This window comes from Globicephala melas, chromosome 8 (genome assembly GCF_963455315.2).
Source record: "Globicephala melas chromosome 8, mGloMel1.2, whole genome shotgun sequence".
NCBI lineage: Eukaryota > Metazoa > Chordata > Mammalia > Artiodactyla > Delphinidae > Globicephala > Globicephala melas.
This window is the reverse complement of record NC_083321.1, coordinates 75,874,447-75,897,701: the sequence shown is the minus strand read 5'-3', so window position 1 is coordinate 75,897,701 and position 23,255 is coordinate 75,874,447. Positions and strand designations below refer to the sequence as shown.

Sequence of the window (23,255 nt, the reverse complement as noted above, 5' to 3'; positions counted from 1 at the left end):
TGGTCAGTCATGTATGCTGGACTGAAAACCAAGATCATTCAGCTTTACCTGACACTTTTGTCAGAAGACAATACTTCCTGTGACATTACAATATGTGGTAAACTAATGCAGCTGATTTCTTTCTTAGACTGTGGAAAATACTCTTGTTACAGTCATACCTCATACATCCTAACAATGAAATGCCAGCTCCTAAGTGTTACAACTTGTTGTGATGGGCTCAGATGGCGACCTGGCACTTTGAGCCCAACGTTTTACAAGTACACACTTCTAACTTCTCAGGTTACAAGATTGTCACTGGCCCCTTCCCCCCCCCCCAATTTTGAATTAAGCCTATCTATTCATATCACATTATGGCAGTCACAGATCTAAAGAAACAACATAAATATCTGATCATCATCAAGAAATATAAAAAGAGAGAAAAGGTGCTTGCTGCCTGCCAAAAATACGTGACTCTTTCTCCAGATTTAGGAGCACAGCATGTGAGTATGTGTATAGTGAAAGCACTGGCATAACTGACTGTACAGATTTGTGGTCTTGTTTATTTAACCATGAAATTGCTCTTGTAAGAAACTGACATTCACCAATCAAGTAAAATGTAATTCGAATAATTTCTCACAGCTCTTTCTAATGACATCATACTCGCCACCCCAATAAGGTCTTATTAAGTAACAAAGTATTTTAGTTCACTCTGTGATTTCTTATAACCATATTGTAAACTATTAAATATGAGAATGACAGTTTCTTAAGCAATAGACAGGAAAATGTTAACTAGCAGGTTTAAACTTACACCTCTAATACAGCATAAAACCACATCATTTTTAATGCATCCAGTGGAAATGTACTTACTAACAGCAACAATAAAATCTTTGTGTAATTTGTAAGTCATCAGTGGTTCTGCCAGGCACCTACAATAGAGAATGAAGCAAACTTTAGAATGGCAGTATCTTCTGATTTCCCCTGACCTTTCAGTGCTTCTTTAAGAATTGGGTAATTAGGCGTTTGATAAAGTCCTAGCAGGGAGTCTACAGGTAGTTCTAAAATGCAGACCTCAAAGATACCAATGCCCCTGAGCACTTCTTGCCACCACTGTATTAAAATGGGAGGCTGGGAGACAATTTTTTTTTTTTTTTTTAACTTTGTGAGAACTATTGGACCATAGGAGCAAAATCCCTCTCAGATATGGGGGCAATAGTTAAATTTTTTTTTTTTTCAAATTCAACTTGTGGTGTCTTAAAAAAATACATGAAAACCCGAATTCAAATCTAACATGAAACAGAAATTATTATTTAGTATTCATTAATTATTGCAGCCTTTTAAGTGTATTGTTTGAACAAGCACATATAAGTTCCAGAACACTAAACATAACCATTACCACCCTGTGCTATTCCACCTTAAGTGAAGGAACTGTGTTAAGGAGTGAAGCTAAGAAACAGGGGCTCCCTGGGATCCGTGGTGACTGCCCAAGAGCGTGACTGAGAAACCACAGCACAGTGGCAAGAGTTAAGCCTCCCTCACCTGAGGTAGTTTTTCAGCCCACTTGTTATTGTCTTATTATCCCACAGTTCAATATCAATGTCCATATCAGGAGGGGATTTGGGAGCTGAAACGAATTAAAATAAGATGTTTAAACTGTGCAATTCAAAACATCACTCACACCATTAAGAAAATGGATACTAACATAAGTAGGTCACAGAGAGAGGCATGTATTTCTTAGAATGCCAATGGAGTTAACCTTAGGATTGTTGTTTGCATGAGTTGGTGCAAAGCTCACTCTGACACTGAACCTCAAAGATTTCTAATGGAATATAGTTTTTCAAATCAGATGTTTGCTAATTGCTAACATCACAGCACACTTACTATGTATTAGGCTTACAAATAAGGAGGTGAAGGCACAGAGAAGTTAAGCAAATTACCCAAGGTCACAAAGCTTTTAACTGGCCCAGTTAAGATTCCAAGTCAGGCAATCTGAATCCCAGCATCCATAAATCCTATTGTTCCTCTAGCTAATCAAAGGATACTTGAGGAAAAGTCCAATATTATAAAAAGGGCCCCTTCTCAAATTCTGATTGTTCATCTATTACAATGGACTTTAAAAGCTGAATACAAATATTAATTTTAAATGACTTGAAAATACTCAAAGATAAGCAATAATCTAGATCTCAAAGAAACCTATGGTTTGAATTTTCTTTAAGAATGCAAAAATTAAGTAAGTAACTGGCTTCATCCAAAACTTACAAAATGTGGTATTCATGAGTTTCTGAACTTTGGAGTTCACTCCTCCTATTCGGTAAAGACCTAAAATTGTGATGCCTAATGAGAAGGAAAAATCACAAGAAAATGGCTTAAGACACAACTTCTGAAGTACAAAATGTTAAAAACTCAGATATATGCCTACACAAAATCTGAAAGCTATGTATCCAATTTTACAGTCTAACTTTAGCAAACCTACCCTAGAAACATCCATCAGACATATATTTCTTAGAGCAGACATTGAACAGTGATTTGAAAGTCTAAAGAGCTTCAAAATAGCGAAGTACACCTGCTTATTCACCACTACTTGAATATAAAAAAGCATCCAAGATGGAAAGGGATGATCAGTATTTCTCATACTCTGTTTCCTCAGTCACAGAGTCCTGCATGTTGAACAGTTTGATGGAATTGATAGCTTCCCTTTAAAGGTGAGGAAACAGATTCAGAGATTTTAGGGAACCTACTTAACTTCGCAAAACTTCTAAGTGGCAGCACCAAAATTTGAATCTAAGTTTAAAGAACTCCAAAGCCCAATAGGAGGTTTTGCTTTAGACAAGTTTTCCAGGAAGTAAAAGGCAACTGGAGAGGACTTCAGAACCGAGGTCATAACTAGAATGAGGAAAGGTGCTGAAATTGTGACAATGACTAAAATCACTCTGAGATATAATGTAGGGAAAGAGGAGAGCTGAATTCAAGCTCCTTAGGAATCTTACCTTCCTAAAGCTTGAAAAAAAAAAAAAAAACAGAGTCCATCAATAAGAAGTAAAATGAGGCTATATTATGAAAATTCATTAAAAATCAAGTACGTCTGTAGTATGATTTTGGTAAACTGAGTTCAAAGTATAGTTACTTATGTGTTTGTATAACTTATAATTCATATATTACTTAAAATAAATCTCCTGTTAATAACTAAGTATATCCTCATTCTGAGCAGTTTCTATGTAAGAAGGGACCACACAACAGTAACAGTGTACCCATCAGGCAACACCGACCTCTCGTTTCCACAGCTTGAATGCATTTTCTCACAAAGTTGAACCCTGCTTCATTTAAGTACACTGAAAGTAAAAGAAAATCATATTAAGTATTTATGTTGAACTTGCATTCCTGCTTCAGTTGGCTCTGTAGTTTCATGGCTTGATGGCACAGGGGTTGTTACTGAATTTGTCAAATATTTTGGTTAGCATATTAATTTTTATTTGGGGGTAGAACTGAAGGAGGGAGGTTCACATTCACCAACGTTTTTATATCAACTTGCTTCATTAGAAACATAGATCTAATAATAATTATATTATTAGATATAATTAATAATTATATTACATAGCTATTCACACATTTTTTTCCCATGAGATTCTCAAAACAACATTATGAGGTAGAGAGAAAGCTTTGCAATCTTAAGATGGTTCACCAAGTTGCTGAAAACTGCTTTTCTTTGTTCTAAGATCTAGAGCCACATTTTAACTCAGGTCTCCTGAATTCAAGTTCAATGTTCTATTATATTGCATTTTGAATCATATTCAAAATAATTCAAAATATGCTTAGTGAGTCCGCTAAAAATCCCCCAAAGATCCTCTATTATGAAACAGCAATTTATTTTCATTGCTTTTTGACAGATTTTCTTTAGATTTTTCAAATTTTCTTAAGGTTTGGGGGCCAGATCAAGTTAGGTTACTTGTTTAAAAAGAATGGATTTAAAAATACCAAATAACACTCAGAGGAAAAATTTAAAAATTTTTTGATACTATAATAAAATTTTTCATCAGATGTAGTATACATATTGTATTTCTTAATATTCCCAAATCATAATATATGAAGACAATTCAAACCAATAAAAAATTAAAACTGGTTTCCATTTAAAGATGGTGGATTAAATACATCCATGTAACTACACAGATTCACAGACAGAAAAATATATATCAAAAAATTATGCTAAAAAAATAGGTGCCAGGAAAGACAAAAAACTTTGAAGAAATCCTAGACCACGAAAATCACTGAAACTGAATTGACTGAAAAGTTTGAGAAATCTGAGATTAGAAATGAGAAATCAAAAAACTAGAAGTACTACAATGCGATATCATCCCATACCTGTCAGAATGGCCATCATCAAAAAAACAAAAGAACAAAAACACAAGTAACAACTGTTGCCAAGGATGTAAAGAAAACAGAATCCTTGTATACTGTTGGTAGGAATGTAAACTAGTGCAGCCACTGTGGAGAACAGTATGGAGGTTTCTCAAAAAACTAAAAATAGAACTAGCATATGACTCAGCAATTCCACTCCTGGGTACATATCCAAAAAAACCCAAAATATTAATTCAAAAAGATACATGTACCCCAATGTTCACGGCAGCATTATTTACAATCGCCAAGATATGGAAACAACCTAAGTGTCCATCAGCAGATGAATGGATAAAGAAGATGTGGTATATATACACACAATGGAATACTACTCAGACATAAAAAAGAATAGCAGCAATTGGGTATTATGCTAAATGAAACAAGTAAGACAGAGAAAGACAAATACTGTATGATATCACTTATATGTGGAATCTAAAACATACAACAAACTAGTGAATATAACAAGAAAGAAGCAGACTCACAGATATAGAGAACAAACTAGTGGTTACCAGTGGTTATCTGTGGAATCTAAAAAATACAACAAACTAGTAAATATAACAAAAACAGCAGATACAGATATAGAGAACAAACTAGTTGCTACTAGTGGGGGAGGAGCGGGAGGTACAAACTATTGGATGTAAGATAGGCTCAAGGGTGTATTGTACAAAATGGGGAATATAGCCAACATTTTGTAATAATTTTGTAAATGGAAAGTAACCTTTAAAAATTGTATAAAAATTTTTTTAAAATTAAAAAAATCTAGAGGTACTGACTTGGTAGAATATTTATTATACGTTGTTAGGCAAAAAAAAAGTAATCTATAGGACAATACAACCCAATTTCTTAAAACATAAAATTTGAGGGTATGAATGTTTCTATTTTCCTAGGAAAAAGCTCTAGAAAGATCATGCAAATTGCAAGTAAGAAAGAAAAGGACAGAAGGTAGAAATTGTCATTTTTATTCATTGGATTTTGTAACTATTTAATATATCTTTTAAATTAGTTTTTAAAAATAAAAAATAGATTTAAACATGTAAAAATGCCAAAACTAAAATATATATTGCTACCAATACAAACTGGCTTATTTATTTGTGTGTCCCCAGTGCCCTAGATGTCAAGGGAACAGAACTCAGTGAATGCTTTGGGTGAACTCAACATATAAGAATGAATGGCCATTAATCAAGCATCTTTCTAGAGCTGACTACCTACATGAGAGGGGAGCTTCTTTGGGCATCAAGAAGGGGTTGCTTACTTCCAATAACCCAAAATGCCAAGCACAGCATTATAGTATGAATATATTCAGATAATTTAAAATATTTATTGAACATAGGATAAAAACAGGTAGAATGGAGAAGGAATCAATTATTAATTTTCATTTTTAATAACAGAAACTGAGCCAAAAAATGTAACCCTGGTAAAAATGATACACTAGCATTTTGTATCAATTAAAACTGCAAGTTCCTGACATTTATAACATTTGGTTCTTGAGGTCACATTTTTCAACTTTTCAATAAAAAGTATTAAAAGAAAGAGAAATCCATTTTTTAAAAATTTCAGTAAAACCTGCCCTTGGCTAAATGAACGAAAATAATTGTGATATATAAAAACAGATTTTCTTTAAATATCCATTTTGAGAAAAATAAGTAATAACCAGGCTGTATCTTGAAGGTATACTGGGATATTTGGGGGCAATACCCCATTCTATCTTAGTAAACCAGTATCACAGGCTAATTATGAAGAAGAAAATTTTACAAACATTCAGTCTGACTGCCAGGTCATTCCATGGGTGCCACTGTCCTGATGTGTCCCATGGACTTTGTGTTTTAGCTCTCTTCACGTGAGTAAATAAAACATTATCGATAAATTCAGGAATGTGAAAAAATACACTGTGTTGGCAAAAATAACCATGCATTTTTGTTTTGTTTCCTTTGAACATCCTTTTCTATTGCCTGAAAGAGTATAGAGAGGTTCCATGGTGCAGAGGTAGCACCCAGCTTTGTTTAGAGCCAGGCAAACCTGGGATGGATCTCAGCTCTACTATTTACTGCTGTGTGGATGGAAGTGTGCCTATTAACTTTTATGAACTCTAGTTCTTTCATCTATAAAATGAGGGAACTAACAATACCTATGTTAAAGGGTTGTAGTAAGATGAAGACAAAATCCACATGAAGCACTGAAGAGTGGAAAACAATGGAACAAACCTAATCAGATGCTAGTTTCCTTCCCCATGTGCTCCTATCCACACATCACTGAGAAAAAGAAGAAACGGTAAAACAAAAAAAAAGGGTCAGCCACTAGTACTAACCAGATGAAAGAGACAGTAGTTACTCTCCCATTTAGCAGCTGTATTACTGGACACAGTTTTAATCTCTCTCATCCTCAGATTCCTCTTCTATACAGTAAGGATAATAGTAGTATTGTCTTCACAGGGCTATTCACAGATGAAATATGTTAACATTTGCAAAGCTCCTAGAACAGTACTTGGAATATAGTAAGTGCTGCAGAAGTGCTGGCTGTTATCATCATCATCATTATTGGCTAGAGGAGAATATAAAATCTACATATGTCAATCACATGTATTCTTGGGGCCTGGCTGAAGTCACGGGGCTTGAGGTACTATCTGCCAGAAGTGTTATTTTTCAGAGGCATACTATATTACTTATTTTAAAAATATTTGGGGCCAGGGCAATGATCTATTTTTTTAATATAAATTTATTTATTTATTTATTTATTTATTTTTGGCTGTATTGGGTCTTCATTGCTGCGCGTGGGCTTTCTCTAGTTGGGGTGAGCAGGGTGTACTCTTCGTTGTGGTGTGCGGACTTCTCATTGTGGTGTCTTCTCTTGTTGCGGAGCACAGGCTCTAGGCACGCAGGCTTCAGTTGTTGTGGCATGCGGGCCTCAGCAGTTGTGGCTTGTGGGCTCCAGAGTGCAGGCTCAGTAGTTGTGGCACACGGGCTTAGTTGCTCCGTGGCATGTGGGATCTTCCCAGACCAGGGATCGAACGCGTGTCCCCTGCATTGGCAGGGGGATTCTTAAACCCTGCACCACCAGGGAAGCCCACAGTGATCTATTTCTTTAAAAAAATGGAGATCAGGCATAAACCACTCAGGCTCTGTGAATCTAGCTGACCACTGAAGAGACAACAAGTTGGATATTCACATATATGTCCCTATGCTCTCATTAAACTTCAATAATCACAATGAACAAACACATCCTCTCATTGGAACGGAACTGTAGTAGCCTGGGATTACTGTTCACTCATATTTGCTGCTCCTTCCTGCAGGAAGATTATGTTTCTCAGCTCCCTCTAAGACAGACTTGGTCATATGATATGCACTAGCCAACGAAATATGAATGGAAGTCACAAATGTCATTATCCATCAGCTAGGAAGAGCTGGTATGTATTGTGGAAGCCTGCCATTTTTTCCCCCCCTCTGGTACAAGATCATCAATGTTACAGAGAGAAGGTATTACATGAGCTTGGGTTTTAGAGTAAAAATTATGTATAAGAGAATCACAGCTGACCTGAATAGACATATCGCATATTCAAGAGATGAACCTTTATTGTGGTTAAGTCTCTGAGACCACAGCATAACCTGGCCAGTTCTGATTTAATCATGTACAACTTAAACAGATTGTTATGGCAAAAAGGACTAAATGGAATAAAGCCAATCCTACACACTTCGCTTTTCCTCGCTTAACTGGTATTCATCCGAGTTTCTGGCTGCTGATTTGTCCATTCATATAAAAAGGCAGCACCCCTTCATGGCTGCCTAACAAACTACTGATCAACAGTGGCTTCATCCAAGCACTCAGCAGTTTCTGCTGAGGTCTGAGGAGAAGAAGGCAATATAGCTTAAACAGGCTTTAGCACCCTCTGTCTCCCAGTGAGTGATGGAGGAGGAAGTCATAAGGAGGGGTGCTTCTGAGGGAAGTCAGAGACAAACACATTCGGTAAAGGAAACCTTTCCACCTTCCAAAGCCATGAAGGGGTTACTACACTTAGTATGCTAGTGCTAATGAGAATTCAGCAAAAATAGGTCTCTATGGCTTAAAAAAGAAAACCTGGGAACTCCTTAATGTTCAAATGAGAAGTCAGTGGAAGGGGTCCTTACTAAATAAAATCACACCATTAAAAGCTGATAATTTATCCTGATTCTTTCTTTAGTGGAGGGCAAGTACTCCTGCTGCAGCGGTAGAGAGGGGAGCATATGCATCTGTCTGAAGTACGAACTACTGAATCAGGGCTCAGTGCCTGGCCCAGAGCAGGCAGACAACACGTGCTTACTGATCCATAGCTGGCTAGTTATTGGTTTGTAGCTGGCTTGCTCAAGTACCCTCTCTGGCTTCTACAAGGGATAGAGCTTATCAGCTAACAGGAGTTGCTTTTGTCAACTCCTCTCCAGGGCTCTTACCCCAGCCCAGTATCTCTCTGTAGAGAGGACCGGAGGGGTATGCAAAATACAACTACCACAAATTCCCAGGAATTGACATCTTACAATATTAATGATACCTGGCCTTTGGGGGTGAAGAAGAAGATTGGCTAACTAAAGAACTTAATTTATTCAATCAAAAGTTAAATAGAAACATTCCTATTTCCCTCCAGCAACTATTCAGGGCTGAAGTTTTTATTGAAACTCAAGTAAAGTTTCCATAAGGCAGTTTAGCAGCACAAAAGCTATTAATCTCAACGGAATTCAAAAAGCCATGAGGAGGAAAAAAAAGAAAGAATTGTTTTCCATGCAGCTAACAAAGCAAAAGTCCTTGTACCTTCAATTTCCTAGTAATTAAAAACCCAGCATGTCCTTACAGATGCAATCTACTTGGCCTTACAATACATTCTCAGGGTTGACAAAACAAAGCAGCACTTGTCTTTAATTTCCAATTCACATTTCTAGTCTGCCATTTCAGATTAAAAGGCCCCTATCACAGACAACTAATATCATACTATATGTGGCTTGAAAGAAACAGGAAAAGAAGATGAGTGCATTTAATGGCGTTTGTGGTTCCCACAGGACATTTTCTCTTTTCCCTAAAGGTAGTAGTTAACTCTCCACAGCCCCGGCCCAAACTAGTTTCTCTTTCTGCTCTGCCCATGAAGAAGACTTGGGCTCTGACCCTCTTCCTGGGTCTCAGCGATGGAAACAGAACTGTATTTGCTCAGTGGCCTTGGGGAGAAGAGCTGAGCTATCTAAATAGCAGTAGGAAGTGCCAAAACATTTGTGACAGATGGCGCTTGCGAAGGATAAGATTGAGTTCACTTTTTCTGTTTGTTGCTGGGGAGAATACATTCCCTGGGTACACATGGGAAAAGCCACTGAAACACAGAGTGGTAGAAATTTGGAGTTGTTGGGAAATTATAAAATTATCTTCTAGTCCAATCCCTTTGATTTTGTACATGAGAACTGAATGTTAGGAGACTTTACCATTACACAGATGAGTAGTGACTTTTAATAGCAGAAACATCATTTGAAAGAACTTCCTTTTTCTTATTCACAATGATTGGAATAAAGTAGTTCCAAAATGGAGTATCGTTGAACAGAATTGCATGAGAGAATGAGAACTAGAAACCTTTCCTTTCGCAATTCCCAATTTCTCCAAGACATAGGGTAGAGGGACCAGCTGAAAAGCCACCAAATCAAATGTATGTATGAGTGGGGACAAGGCTCAGGGCACCAAGAGACAATGCCAGAGAAAGCAAGCCTAGGAAAAAAAGGCAACTGCCTCTGTCCCTGTTAACAACTAGTCCCATGATGAAAGTCTCACGACAGAAAAGGTGTCTCAAGACAGATAATTTGCTTCTTTGAAAAATGAGCTCAAATGGCGGAATTATATTTTCAATGGCACGGCTTGAGGAACAGTTTAGTTCTAATCTTTTTTTTTTTTTTAGTTCTAATCTTAATTGAGTGATAATCTGCGTAGTAAGTACTCTCAAAATAAATCCATTCCCAAAGTCTTATAATTTCAAGAAAAGGATACGGTGGTATATTTTACAACCAGAAAAGTATCTGTGGATTTAATATCCTGTAACTGACCAACGCTCTAGCTTTTTAACTTGATGCTTTTTTCATAAAGACGAGTCAAATCTTCCTTCTCTACTAAATTATGCTAGTCTCATTTACAGCATCTAGATTCTGAAAATGGTAAATTAAGAGTAACCACAAAGTAGGGAGACTTTTTCAGGTTAGGCTTGTAAAGAGTCCCATTACAGTCACAGCATAGCTTCACTCTCCATTGAACAGCATATGTTCTCTGTATATTCACAATGTGGCCCTATTTTAGGACACTAGATAGTTCTTCATCTGTCTGTTGCTTTTAGGGTTTTCAGTGAAAGCACAGACTACTCCCAATTGCTGACATTCAAAACAGTTTTTTTTTTATCTGAGTTTTAGATTTTACCATCCTAAGCTTGACTGTTATCTTCCACAGTTCAAAAACACACAGGCCCAGCAAAACTGAGTTTCCAAAGGATAACAGGAATAATTTAAGATAAGTGGAATCCATCTGAATTACCAAGGCTATAAAGAAGCACTTCTCAAGATGGCAAATGGATCAAGACTGGTACTGGTTTCAAATACCAACTGTGAGAGAAGTTACAGACTAAAATTGACATAACGCCACCTTGGGGGAGAGTCAAGTGTCAAAAAGGGACATAGATCTCAGAAAACAAAATGGTGTGTAGAAAAATGATGGAAGGGGCAAACATAAAGAAGACACAAGATGCTGAACTCATAACATGATGAACTCGCATGATTTATTCAAGATCAGAGAAAGAGGTTTGAGAACTTCACAATCACTGGCATATAACTTTGAACTGAAACAAATAAAATTCTGGACCTATTACTAGGAAGAAAACATGATGTTCCTCTTAATAGGATCAAGTGCTTGAATCTGGAATACTGTTTAGCATAAAGATATGTCCTAGGAGTCATTAAATCACTGGAAAAATAGTGGCTGATAAGACATGATAGAAGAGAAAGGGGTAAAATTACAGCCTGAGGAAGAGATTCAAAAGTCCATTAATAAATTTTAGGCCTTGATATAGTAGATTGTTCAAAATTATATGCAAAAAGATTAAATTCTGGGCTCCCCTGGTGGCGCAGTGGTTGAGAGTCCGTCTGCCGATGCAGGGCACGCAGGTTCGTGCCCCGGTCCGGGAAGATCCCACATGCCGCAGAGCGCCTAGGCCCATGAGCCATGGCCACTGAGCCTGCGCGTCCGGAGCCTGTGCTCCACAACGGGAGAGGCCACAACAGTGAGAGGCCCGCATACCGCAAAAAAAAAAAAAAAAAAAAAGATTAAATTCTGAGGACTTGGAAAGGCACTTCATTGCATGTTGGATTGAAAATGTTTAGAAAGCCTCCCTCACGCAAATTGGCAATACCAAAAAGTCCACCCCACAGCAAGGGGGAGCTTATTTGTAGAAGGTGCAATCAATCCTGTGCCTCTACTACTCAGAGTTTCTTTTATTGGCGGCATATGCCATAGTCTTGACTTTTAAAACAGAGTACTGATTCTGTTCAGGTAAGCAAATATGAATCTCCAAGAATGTTTAAAAACAACTCAAAACAAGTGTAATTTTGGATAACTTGGCTTTATACCAATGTAGCAAGACCTTCTGAAATGACTACACAATTTCACATGTAACTTTTTAGAACGTTTAGAATACTTAAAAAGGTATTATTTTCTGCATTTATAAGCAAATTTACTAGACTACAAAAGATGCCTGGTGTTTAGGAAGATTATATTCTGCCAGAATCACAAATTTGTCTCATTAGGGTGTTGAGTTTGAGAGAATGAAATTTACTAGTTTTGTATTTATAATTTGACATGTCTGTAGAGGCTTGATTGATTAAATGTATAAGTGGGAGAATTTTATCAAATTTGTGGAAAAATAAAGAAGTGAAAATGACTTACTTTTAAAATTAGTACATTTATAAATAAGAGCTGTATGTTGATTAAAAATAGGATTAAAGAAAAATTATGGCTTAAGACAAAATAATAAAAATAAAACTCAAAAATAGGTTTAAGATTTATAACTTCAAGTACTACCTATTAATAGAGCAAAGGTAATTTAAAGATTCTTTTCATGATCAAAATCTCCCCCTGGGCAATAAAAGCCTAGTGGCACTGAATAAGAATAAGAGCAAATATATGCTGAGCACACATCTCAGGAAAGGCCTGCATGGAGAACTATGGAGAAGAGATGGAATCTGTCACCTCCTGTTCAGGGAACTGGGTGGAAAACTGATACATCATATCAAGAGCCAGAATGTGATAAATCATACAAATACATGGACTCTCAGACACCTATTTCTCTGAAACACGTATCAATTTATAATTACACATGGTGGCATAGTGATGTTTCAGGTGCCTAAGACTACAGGAAAGCTGATTTCCAGAAGAGTGAGTTTTTACTACAAGAAGCCCAAACTCCCTCCATCACAGCATAAGTACATTTGATAACTTTCTCACTCAAATTACCTAGTTATGATAAAAACTAGTTCCAAGGTGCATTAAGTATCAAATATATTCTGAATGACTTGACCACGTCCCCATTCAAAAGCTCTATTCAATATCTTATATATATATTCATTTGTTTTTCAGGAAGGATTTGTCTTTGAGTAGGTTCATTTGAATTTGAAAGGACTATCTTTATACTGGATATGAACAATGAAACCAATGTTAGAAAACACATTTCAAACTCTACTCAAATGCAAATTACACAACAGATTACTTTTTAGGTAATTGTTTAGAATGAACATTCAGTACTTACAAACCTCTTGTCGGTTGGTTAATGTTTCCCTGATTAGATAAAAGTGGGCAATGAAAGATTTTATACTAATCACTCTGACTGGCAAAAAAGAAATGAACACAAGAATAAAAACTGGAAATATTATTTTAACTCTTTAACATTAAAGGTAATTTAAATTATGCATTTTCTCTTGATAATTTCTGAAATTAATCACTAGGAAGCATTTCATCCAGATAAAATGATAGGCTTTTGAATACACTCAATATTTATTACTTTCAAATGAGTGCTTTCCCAGTTTTTATTGTTACTCCATTCTAACTTGTATTTTAATAACAATCCAAAAGTCAGGCTTATTAAGGCTGTTTTAAAAATAAATTTAGACATCATGAAAGTCAATTGAGTTAAATAAAATTTGAAAGTGCTTTAAAGGATATACACATAACCTTAGAAACATATAAAATTTGATTTTAAATGTCAAATAATTTGTATATGTAAATTACATATGAAGATACCCTAAACTAACCAAGGATTAAAGGTGGCAGATGACTAAAAAGGATTCAGAATATGATGGAAAATACATAAAATGTGTTCATTCAGAATGGTTTGACACAAATTCAGTAATAATACAGCCACAACATGTTTTCCTACATATCCCATGTGTTATGACAATGTCCTTACACTTCACAATCTTGGGCACAATCCCCTAAAATTAGCAGTGTTCATATCTTCAGTTTTGTAAATTGGAGCAGAGAAAATAAGATAAAGAAACCCTCTATTGCCATTAAAAAGAAAATCAAACAAAATATCAATTGCCTCAAATCTCTTTCTGGGATAAAGCAGGGTACATACTTATAAGTAATAAATGCCAAATAAATAAAATAATTTTGGTTACTATAAAGCCCAGTAGTTAGTGGTTTTAACATGAGAAACTCTGAATGAAAATTTCAAATTTGCTGAGTACCATCAGAACAAAGGTGCACTACTATGATTTTTCCAGAGTTAACTTTTAATATCACATAATACCTCTGTGATAAAAATAACTACATGATGGGGGTTGGTTTAAGATGCCAGCATAGGAAGATCCTGGATTCACCTCCTCCCATGGACACACCAAATCTACAACTACATATGGATCTGACAAAGACCTGAAAACTAGCTAAACAGCACCTCCACAACAAAGGATAAAAGGACCACATCAAGATGGCTAGGAGAGTCAGAAGCGCAGTCTCACCAAAAACCTCACCTCTGGCACAGCAACCCACAAGCACAAGGGATCTCACAAATATGGAACTTCTCCCTGAGGAGCTAGGGGTTTGTGCCCCACATCAGGTACCCCAACACTTACAACCTGCACTGGAGAGATGAGTGCCCAAAACTTTTGGCTTTGAAAACCAACAAAAGGATGTGGGGACAGAAAAGTTTGCTCTTAAAGAGCTCACGTGCAGACTCATTCACCTCAGGACCCAGTGCAAAACCAAGTTTGAAAAGCTCCTAGACCATACATGAAGGAGATTCATTAGCTAAGATTAAAGGGTCTACAGAGGTCTTTGGGACTTTCTCCTGGGACAGAGGTGCTGGTGAGCACCATTTTTGTGCTCTCACTCCACACTACTAGAGTTAAAGGACTTGACTTGCCTCCACACTCTCCTCTGGTCCCCCTGAAGCCAGGGGGTCTTACCCCACCCTCACGTGTCCCTGTAGTTCTGCTGCAGCCCGTTATCTCACACTACCCCCATGTGTTCCTGTGGCCTTGAGGGAGGAGATAGATGGGCCCCAGGCTGAGCAGCTGGAGTTTGTCCTCAATGGACAGATACTCCAAGATGAAGACAATAACAGGAGGGAGGAGAAGCTGAGCCCTGCCCCAATAAGAAATAAAGAGGGCTTCCCTGGTGGCGCAGTGGTTGAGAGTCCGCCTGCTGATGCAGGTGACATGGGTTCGTGCCCCCTTCCGGGAAGATCCCACATGCCGCAGAGCGGCTGGGCCCGTGAGCCATGGCCGCTGAGCCTGCGTGTCCGGAGCCTGTGCTCCGCAATGGGAGAGGCCACAACAGTGAGAGGCCCGCGTACTGCAAAAAAAAAAAGAAAGAAATAAAGAGACCACATATTCTTCATTCTTGAAGTCAAGGAGACCTTCCTGACTATACACGCACAGAAAGGCTCCCTGGAGTTCAAAAGGGAGGGGGTGTCACTCCATAGTAAGTGATGTCAACCTACCCATAGGCCTCTTTGCTAGAATCCATCTTGGCTAAGAGATGTGTGCGCACACATGGGAGGACCTTGAGATAAACCAAATACAGATTCAGAGCCAGGCAAAACAAGATGATTGGCCAGAAGAAATGCCCCATATAAGTGATTCAAACTACCAAGAGGGTGCGACTCTCTCTGAGTCTGCCTGAGTCTATTCACATGTACCTTTCTGCCTCCTAATAAACACTTTACTTGTTTCACTACTTTCTGTTTCTTTGTGGGAATTCAAGGCCAGGAGCTTTGTCACTGGCCACTGTCCCTCATGGTCTAGTGGCTAGGATGCAGCACTCTCACTGCCATGGCCTGACTTCAATCTCTGGTTGGGCAACCAAAATTCTGCTTCAAGCCGCTGCAGGCTGAGGCCACCCAAGATCAGCCTCACTGTGACCATCATGTGCTTCTGCAGCACCAATGCAGCCAGCAGTCCCACCCCAGGCTCTCCCGTGGCCCACTGAAGCCAGAAGGCACATGCATTCCACGTACGAGACAGCCCTTGAGCACCTGGCTATGGTGTCCAGGGAGGCTTGCATTTCTGGGCCTTATGGCTCTGAAATAATTGAGACAGTTCATGGTATGGAACCACCCCTAAGACACTGACAGCATACTGAAACACACCCCCAGACTTCCTGTGAAAAAGCCCTATTTACTCGTCCCAGAGCTTAAGCCTGAGGGGAAGGCTTCAAGTTTACCACACATCTAGAAGCTATGGAGGAGCTCTGGGGGAATATAGACTGGGGGATGCCACCTTTGCACTATCCCTTGGCCTCATGACAGATCACCTGCACCTCCCAGAGAGGAGCCCTGTCTTTTGCAATAGTCACCAAGGGGACACCTCCAAATCACCTGGTCTTGAGGCCAGTAGAGAGTTACAACCATGGTCACATAATACTATATATATGTGTGTTCTTTAAAAGCTTCTACCTGAGGGTCTTCATTCCAAATAGCCTGAAACTAGGGGTGGAATTAGATCCCTCCCTTTGGAGCACTGATAGGTCTTGGCACAACCTCTGGGACTTATCAAGAAAAAAATTAAACTGCTTAGATAATTACAAATGTTTCAGAGACAACAAACAGGGCAGGGTTGAAAAATCAGGTTCATCTACACAGGGTCACTCCTACAAGACTGGGAGAGGTAACTGTATTGCCTAATATGTAGAAACAAACACAGAGAGATAAGCAAAATGAGAAAACAGAGGAATATGTCCCAAACAAAAGAAAAGATAAAAATCCAGGAAAAAAAACCTTGCTGAAATGGAGGTAATTTACCTGCTAAAGAGTTTAAAGTAATGGACATAGAGATGCTCACTGACCTCTTGGAAGAAAAGATGAACACAATGAGAACTTCCACAAAGAGACAGAAAATAAAAGTAAGTACCAAAAATAAATCATGGAGCTGCAGAATACTGTAACTGGAAAGAAAAATACACTAGAGGGTTTCAATAGCAGACTAGATGAAGCAGAAAGGATCAGCAACCTGGAAGACAGGACAGTGGAATTCATCCTAACAGATCAGAAGGAAAAAAAAAAAAAGAGATTACTTAAGAGACCTATGGTGCAACATCAAGAGGAATAACATTCTCATTGTAGGGGCCCCAGAAGGAGAATAGATAGAAAAATGGGAAGAAAATTTATTTGACAAAATAATGGCTAAAAACATCCCTAACTGGGGGAAAGAAACAGACATTGAAGTCTAGGAAGCACAGAGAATTCCAAATAAGACGAACCCAAAGAGATCCAAAACAAGCACATTATAATTAAAATGTCAAAAGTTAAAGACAAGGAGAGAATCATAAAAGAAGCAAGAGAAAAACAACTTGTTGCATATAAAGGAAGCTCCATAAAATTAACATCTGATCATTCAGCAAAAAATTTAAAGTCCAGAAGGGAATGGCACAATATATTCAAAGTGTTGAAAAGAAAAAACTTTCAGCCAAAAATATTCTACAGGCAAGGTTATCATTCAGAACCAAAGGAGAGATAAAGAGTTTTCTACAGAAGCAAAAGCTAAAGGAGATCAGCAACACTAAATCTGCCTTACAAGAAATGTTAAAGGGACTTCTTCAAGACGAAAAAAAAGTTCATTAAATAGTAACAAGAAAACATAAAAAAGTCAAAATCTCATGGGTAAAGGCAAATATATAGTAAAGTTAGTGGATTAACCATTTGTAAAGCTAGTATAAAGGTTAAAAGACAAAAGTAGTAAAGTTAACTGTAACTACAATAATTAAGGGATACAAAAACAAGATGTAAATATAACATCAAAAACATAAAATGAGGGTGGGAGAAGTAAAAATGTACAGTTTTTAGAATGTGTCCAAACTTAAGTTGCTATCAGCTTATAACAGAGTACTACACACACACACACACACACACACACACACACACACACACGTAGTTTTTCTATATATGAAGCTCATGGAAACCACAAACCAAAAACTTATAGTAGATACACTAAAGATAATGAGAAAGAAATCTACAGACAACATGAAAGAAAGTCATCAAACCACAAAGGAAGAGAGCAAGAAAAGAAAGGAACAGCGAAGAACTATAAAAACAGCCAGAAAACAAGTTGCAAAATGGCAATAAGTGCATACTTGTTAATAACTACTTTAAATTTAAATGGACAAAATTCTCCAATCAAAAGCCATAGAGTGGCTGAATGGATTAAAGAACAAGACACAATTATATGTTGCCTACAAGAGATTCAGTTCAAATCTAAGGACACAAGCAGGCTGAAAGTGAAGGAATGAAAAAAGAAAAGGAAACAAAACAAAAGAAAAACTGGTGTAGCTATACTTATATCAGACAAAACAAACTTTAAAACAAAGACTGTAATAAAAGACAAAGAAGGGCATTACAGAATGATAAAGGAGTCAATCCAACAAGAGGTTATAACATTTTAAAATATATATGAAACTACATAGGAGTACCTTAATATAGAAAGCAGATATTACCAGACCTAAGGGGAGCACCTGACAGCAATACAATAATAGTAGGGAACTTTAACACCCTACTTCCATTAATGGACAGATCATCCAGACAGAAAATAAGGAAACACTGGCCTTAAACAGCATATTAGACCAGATATACTTAATAGACACATATAGAACATACCATCCAAAAGCAGCAGAATACACATTCTTCTCAAGTGCACATGAAACATTCTCCAGGATAGATTACATTTTATGCCACAAAACAAATCTCAATAAATTTAAGAAGACTGAAATCATATAAAACATCTTTTACAACCACAATGGTACGAAACTAGACCTACAAGAATAAAACTGGAAAAATCACAAATACGTGGAGATTAAATAACATGCTACTGAACAACCAATGGGTCAATGAAGAAATCTGAGGGGAAATCAATAAATAATATGAACAACGAAAATGGAAATACAACATTCCAATATCTATGGGACAAAGCAAAAGCCGTTGTAAGAGGGAAGTTTATAGCAATACAGGCCTACCTAAAGATAAAAGACAAATCTCAAACAATCTAACTTTAAACCTAAAGTAAGTAGAAAAAGACGAATGAAGTCCAAAGGTAGTAGAAGGAAGGAAATAATAAAGATCAGTGTGAAAATAAATAAAACAGAGACTAAAAAAATATTTTTTAAAAAATCAATGAAACCAAGAGCTAGTTCTTTGAAAAGATAAACAAAATGGACAAATCTTTAGCTAGACTAACCAAGAATAAAAGAGAGAGGGCTCAAATAAGTAAAGTCGAAAATGAAAGAGGAGAAATTACAACCGATACCAGAGAAATACAAAGGATCATGAAAGACTACTAAGAACAATTATATGCCAACAAATTGGATAACCTAGAATATAGAAACATGTCATCTTCTAAGACTTAATTATAAAGAAATAAAATATCTGAATAGACTGATTATTAGTAAAGAGATTGCAAAAAATCCCAACAAACAAAAGTACAGGATCAGAGAGTGTCACCCATGGAGTCTATCAAACATCCAAAGATTAAATACCTATCCTTCTCAAACTCATCCAAAAATTGAAGAAGAGGGAACATTTCCAAACTCATTTTATGTGGCCATCATTATCCTGATACCAAAATCAGACAAGGGCACCACAAAAAGGAAAACCAATACCCCTCATGAAAATAGATGTAAAAATCTTCAACAAAATATCAGCAAACTGAATTCAACAATATATAAAAAGAATCATACAACATAATCAAGTGAGACTTATTCCAAGGATGCAAGGCTAGTTCAACATCCACAAATCAATAAACATGATACACACATTTACAAAATGAAGAATAAAACTCATATGATCATTTCCATAGATGCAGAGAAAGCATTTGACAAAATTCAACTTCCAATTACGATGAAACTTCTCAACACAGTGGGTATAGAGGGAACATACATTGACATAATAAAGGCCATACATGACAAGTCCACAGGCAATATCATATTCAATAGTGAAAAGATGAAAGCTTTTCCTTTAAGATTAGGAACTATAGAAGAATGTCAACTCTCACTACTTTTATTCAACATAATATTGGAAGTCCTAGACACAGAAATTAGGCTAAAAATAAATAAATAAAAGGAATCCCAATTGGAAAGAAAGAAGAAAAAATGTCACTATTTGCAGATGGCATGATACTGTATAGAGAAAACAAACTATAGACTCCACCAAAAAAACCTCTTAGAACTAATAAATGAATTCAGTAAAGTTGCAGGATACAAAATCAATATACAGAAATCTGTTGCATTTTTATACACTAATTACAAAATATCAGAAAAGGTAACTAGGAAAACAATCCCATTTACAACTGCATCAAAAAGACTAAAATATCCAGTAATAAATTTAACCAAGGAGGTGAAAGATGTACATTGAAAACTCTAAGACACTGATGAAAGAAATTTAAGATGACACAAACAAATGGAAAGGTATACCATGCTTATGAATTGGAAAAATGAGTATCATTAAAATGCCCGTACTACCCAAGGCAATCTGCGGATTCAATGCAATCCCTATCATTTATCACAGAAGTAGAATTAATAATTCTAAAATTGTATGGAACCATGAAAGACCCTGAATAGACAAAAGAATCATGAGAAAAACAAACCAAAAAAAAGTCAAAAAAAAAAAACAGGTGAAGGTATCAAACTCCCTGATTTCAAACTAAACTATAAAGTTATAGTAATCAATACAGTATGGTATTGGCATAAAAACAGATGCATAAATCAATGGAACAGAGTAGAGGGTCCAGAAATAAACCCATATATATATGAATAAATAATTTATGGCAAAGGAATAAAGAATATACAGTGGGAAAAAGACAGTCTCTTCAATAAATGGTGCTGGGAAAACTGGGCAGACACATGCAAAGAAATGAATCTAGACCACTGTCTTATTCCACACACAAAAATCAACTCAAAATGGATTAAAACTTAAAATAGTCCTGAATCCATAAAACTTCTAGAAGAAAACATAGGCAATAAGCTCCTTGATATCAGTATTGGCATGGAATTTTTGAATTTGACCCCAAAAGCAAAGGCAACAAAAGTAAAAATAAACAAGTGGGACTACATCAAACAGAAAAGCTTCTGCACAGCAAAGGAAACCATCAGCAAAATATAGTGGTGAGGGCTTCCCTGGTGGCGCAGTGGTTGAGAGTCCGCCTGCCGATGCAGGGGATGCGGGTTCGTGCCCCGGTCAGGGAGGATCCCATATGCCGCGGAGCGGCTGGGCCCGTGAGCCATGGCCACTGAGCCTGTGCGTCCGGAGCCTGTGCTCCATGGAGGGAGAGGCCACAATGGTGAGAGGCCCGCGTACAGCAAAAAAAAAAAAAAAAAACTATATATATATATATATATATATATATATATATATATATAGTGGTGACCTACTGAATGGGAGAAAATATTTGCAAATCATATATGATAAGGAGTTAATATCCAAAATATATAAAGAATTCAAACAACTCAATAGCGAAAAACAATTTGATTAAAAAATGGGCAAAGGATCTATGTAGATATTTTTTTCCAAAACACATACAGACGGCCCACAGGCACATGAAAAGATGTTCAACACCACTAATCATCAGAGAAATGCAAATCAAAACCTCAATGAAATATCACCTCCCACCTGCTATAATAGCTATCATCAAAAAGACAAGAAATAACAAGTTTTTTAGGGGATGTGGAAAGAAGAGAAACTCTGTACACTATTGGTGGGAAAGTATATTGCTGCAGCCACTATGGAAAATAGAACAAAGGTATTTTGAAGTTTAAGAACAGAGCTACCATATGATCCAGCTATTCTACTTCTGGGTATTTATCCAAAGAAAATGAAAACATTAATTCAAAAAGATATATACACTGCTATGTTCATTGCAGCATTATTTACAATACCCAAGATAAGGATATAACCTAAATTTCCATTGGTGGAGGACTGGATAAAGAAGACATGCTATATATACACAGTGGATAACTACTCAGCTGCAAAAAAGGAAACTTTGCCATTTGCAAGAACATGGAGGGACCTCAAAGGCATTATGCTAAGTGAAATAAGTCAGAGAAAGACAAATACCATATGATTTTACTTATATGTGGAATATACAAAACAAAACAAACAAAGAAAATGAAACCAAACTCAGATATAGAGAACAGATTCATGGTTATCAGAAGGGAAGGGGGTTGGAGGGTGGGTGAAATGGATGAAGGGGGACAATCGTATGGTGACAGATGGTACTAGACATTGCAGTAATCACTTCACAGTGTATACAAAGATTAAATTACTATGTTGTACACCTGAAATTAATATGTTATGGTACTTCAACTAAAAAAAAAAAATCTATGTGATAACATTTGAAATAATTATTAGCATGACTTACTTTCTTCTTTCTTGCTAATAATCGCAGGCAGAGTATAAATCTAAAAAACAAAGGAAGCCAGTCAGTTACTTTTAATTAATGACCCAGCACAGAAGATTACCAGGGTGATATTGGTACACTGATACACAAAGGGAGTGTCTTGATTTCAAGGTCTTACAACTACTGTGTCCACAATGCCATCTCCCCAGCCCGACTTCCAATCTTGCCTCCCACTCCTTTCCATCCCTGGCTGTCCTGCCCTGGGCAAAGTTTTACCTCTTTCCCTCTGATCTAAGCATCTCATTCTATTCTCCAACATGATGCATAATTTCCCTTCTTCAGGAAGTATCTCATGATGGATTTCACCTGATTGTTCCTTCCTTAAATTATCTGCTTAGTGTTTTTTTCTCAGTGTGTACAATCCTAACTTGTACTTGTTGAGCTATCACACTGTCTTTTAAATTTCTTCTAGGTCAGGGCTTGCTCCTCAACTGTTCGTGGTAAAGAACCAATTTCCTTTGTTTTTAATTTTTAATCTGTCGCTGACTGACATTTTTATAAATTACAATAAAATTTAAAGGTAATACACATGATAAAGAATAGATGCAGAGTCCAAATTTTTTATTATTAAATTCAACAGATGTAAAATGACTTCTCATTGCTATAAAATTTTCCAGATGCTTAATCATAATCTCTGCACTCATCTTATTGCAGCCTGGTACCGGTTTGTAGGATGGACTCAGTCTGGGGACCACACTTTGTGTAGCTCTGTTGTTGCAATAGGTACTTTTCAGAAGAATGGTCACAGGTTCTCTGCCATTTAAAAGATAGTTTTCAAGGGACAGGCTGGTGCATCCTATTTGCTCTGTGTGCTCATCTCTCTAATCATTTATTGCAGTGTTCTTCACAAAAGTCATCAATGATTTATTCCCTTTTTTATATAAGCCTCCATGATAATTTTAAGTAAATTATGTCAACATCAAAATAACTATTATAAAAATGGGGATCTGGATAGAGGGAAAATGTCAAGTCACAAACAGT

The 23,255-nt window shown here is 36.8% G+C and overlaps 1 protein-coding gene across 2 annotated transcripts in view; it reads right to left on the bottom strand.

Annotated features, from left to right (window-relative positions):
- The window catches only part of ARHGAP42 (Rho GTPase activating protein 42), a 287,432-nt gene that overhangs the window by 28,158 nt on the left and 236,019 nt on the right, over nucleotides 1–23,255 (bottom strand). For both annotated transcript variants that reach the window (XM_060303949.1, XM_030883708.2), the window contains 5 exons: nucleotides 22,236–22,275; nucleotides 3,243–3,305; nucleotides 2,236–2,310; nucleotides 1,516–1,600; nucleotides 847–905 (listed from right to left, as the gene is read on the bottom strand). In XM_060303949.1, coding sequence (XP_060159932.1) covers nucleotides 847–905; nucleotides 1,516–1,600; nucleotides 2,236–2,310; nucleotides 3,243–3,305; nucleotides 22,236–22,275 — 322 coding nt within the window. The remainder of the gene's footprint in view (nucleotides 1–846; nucleotides 906–1,515; nucleotides 1,601–2,235; nucleotides 2,311–3,242; nucleotides 3,306–22,235; nucleotides 22,276–23,255) is intronic.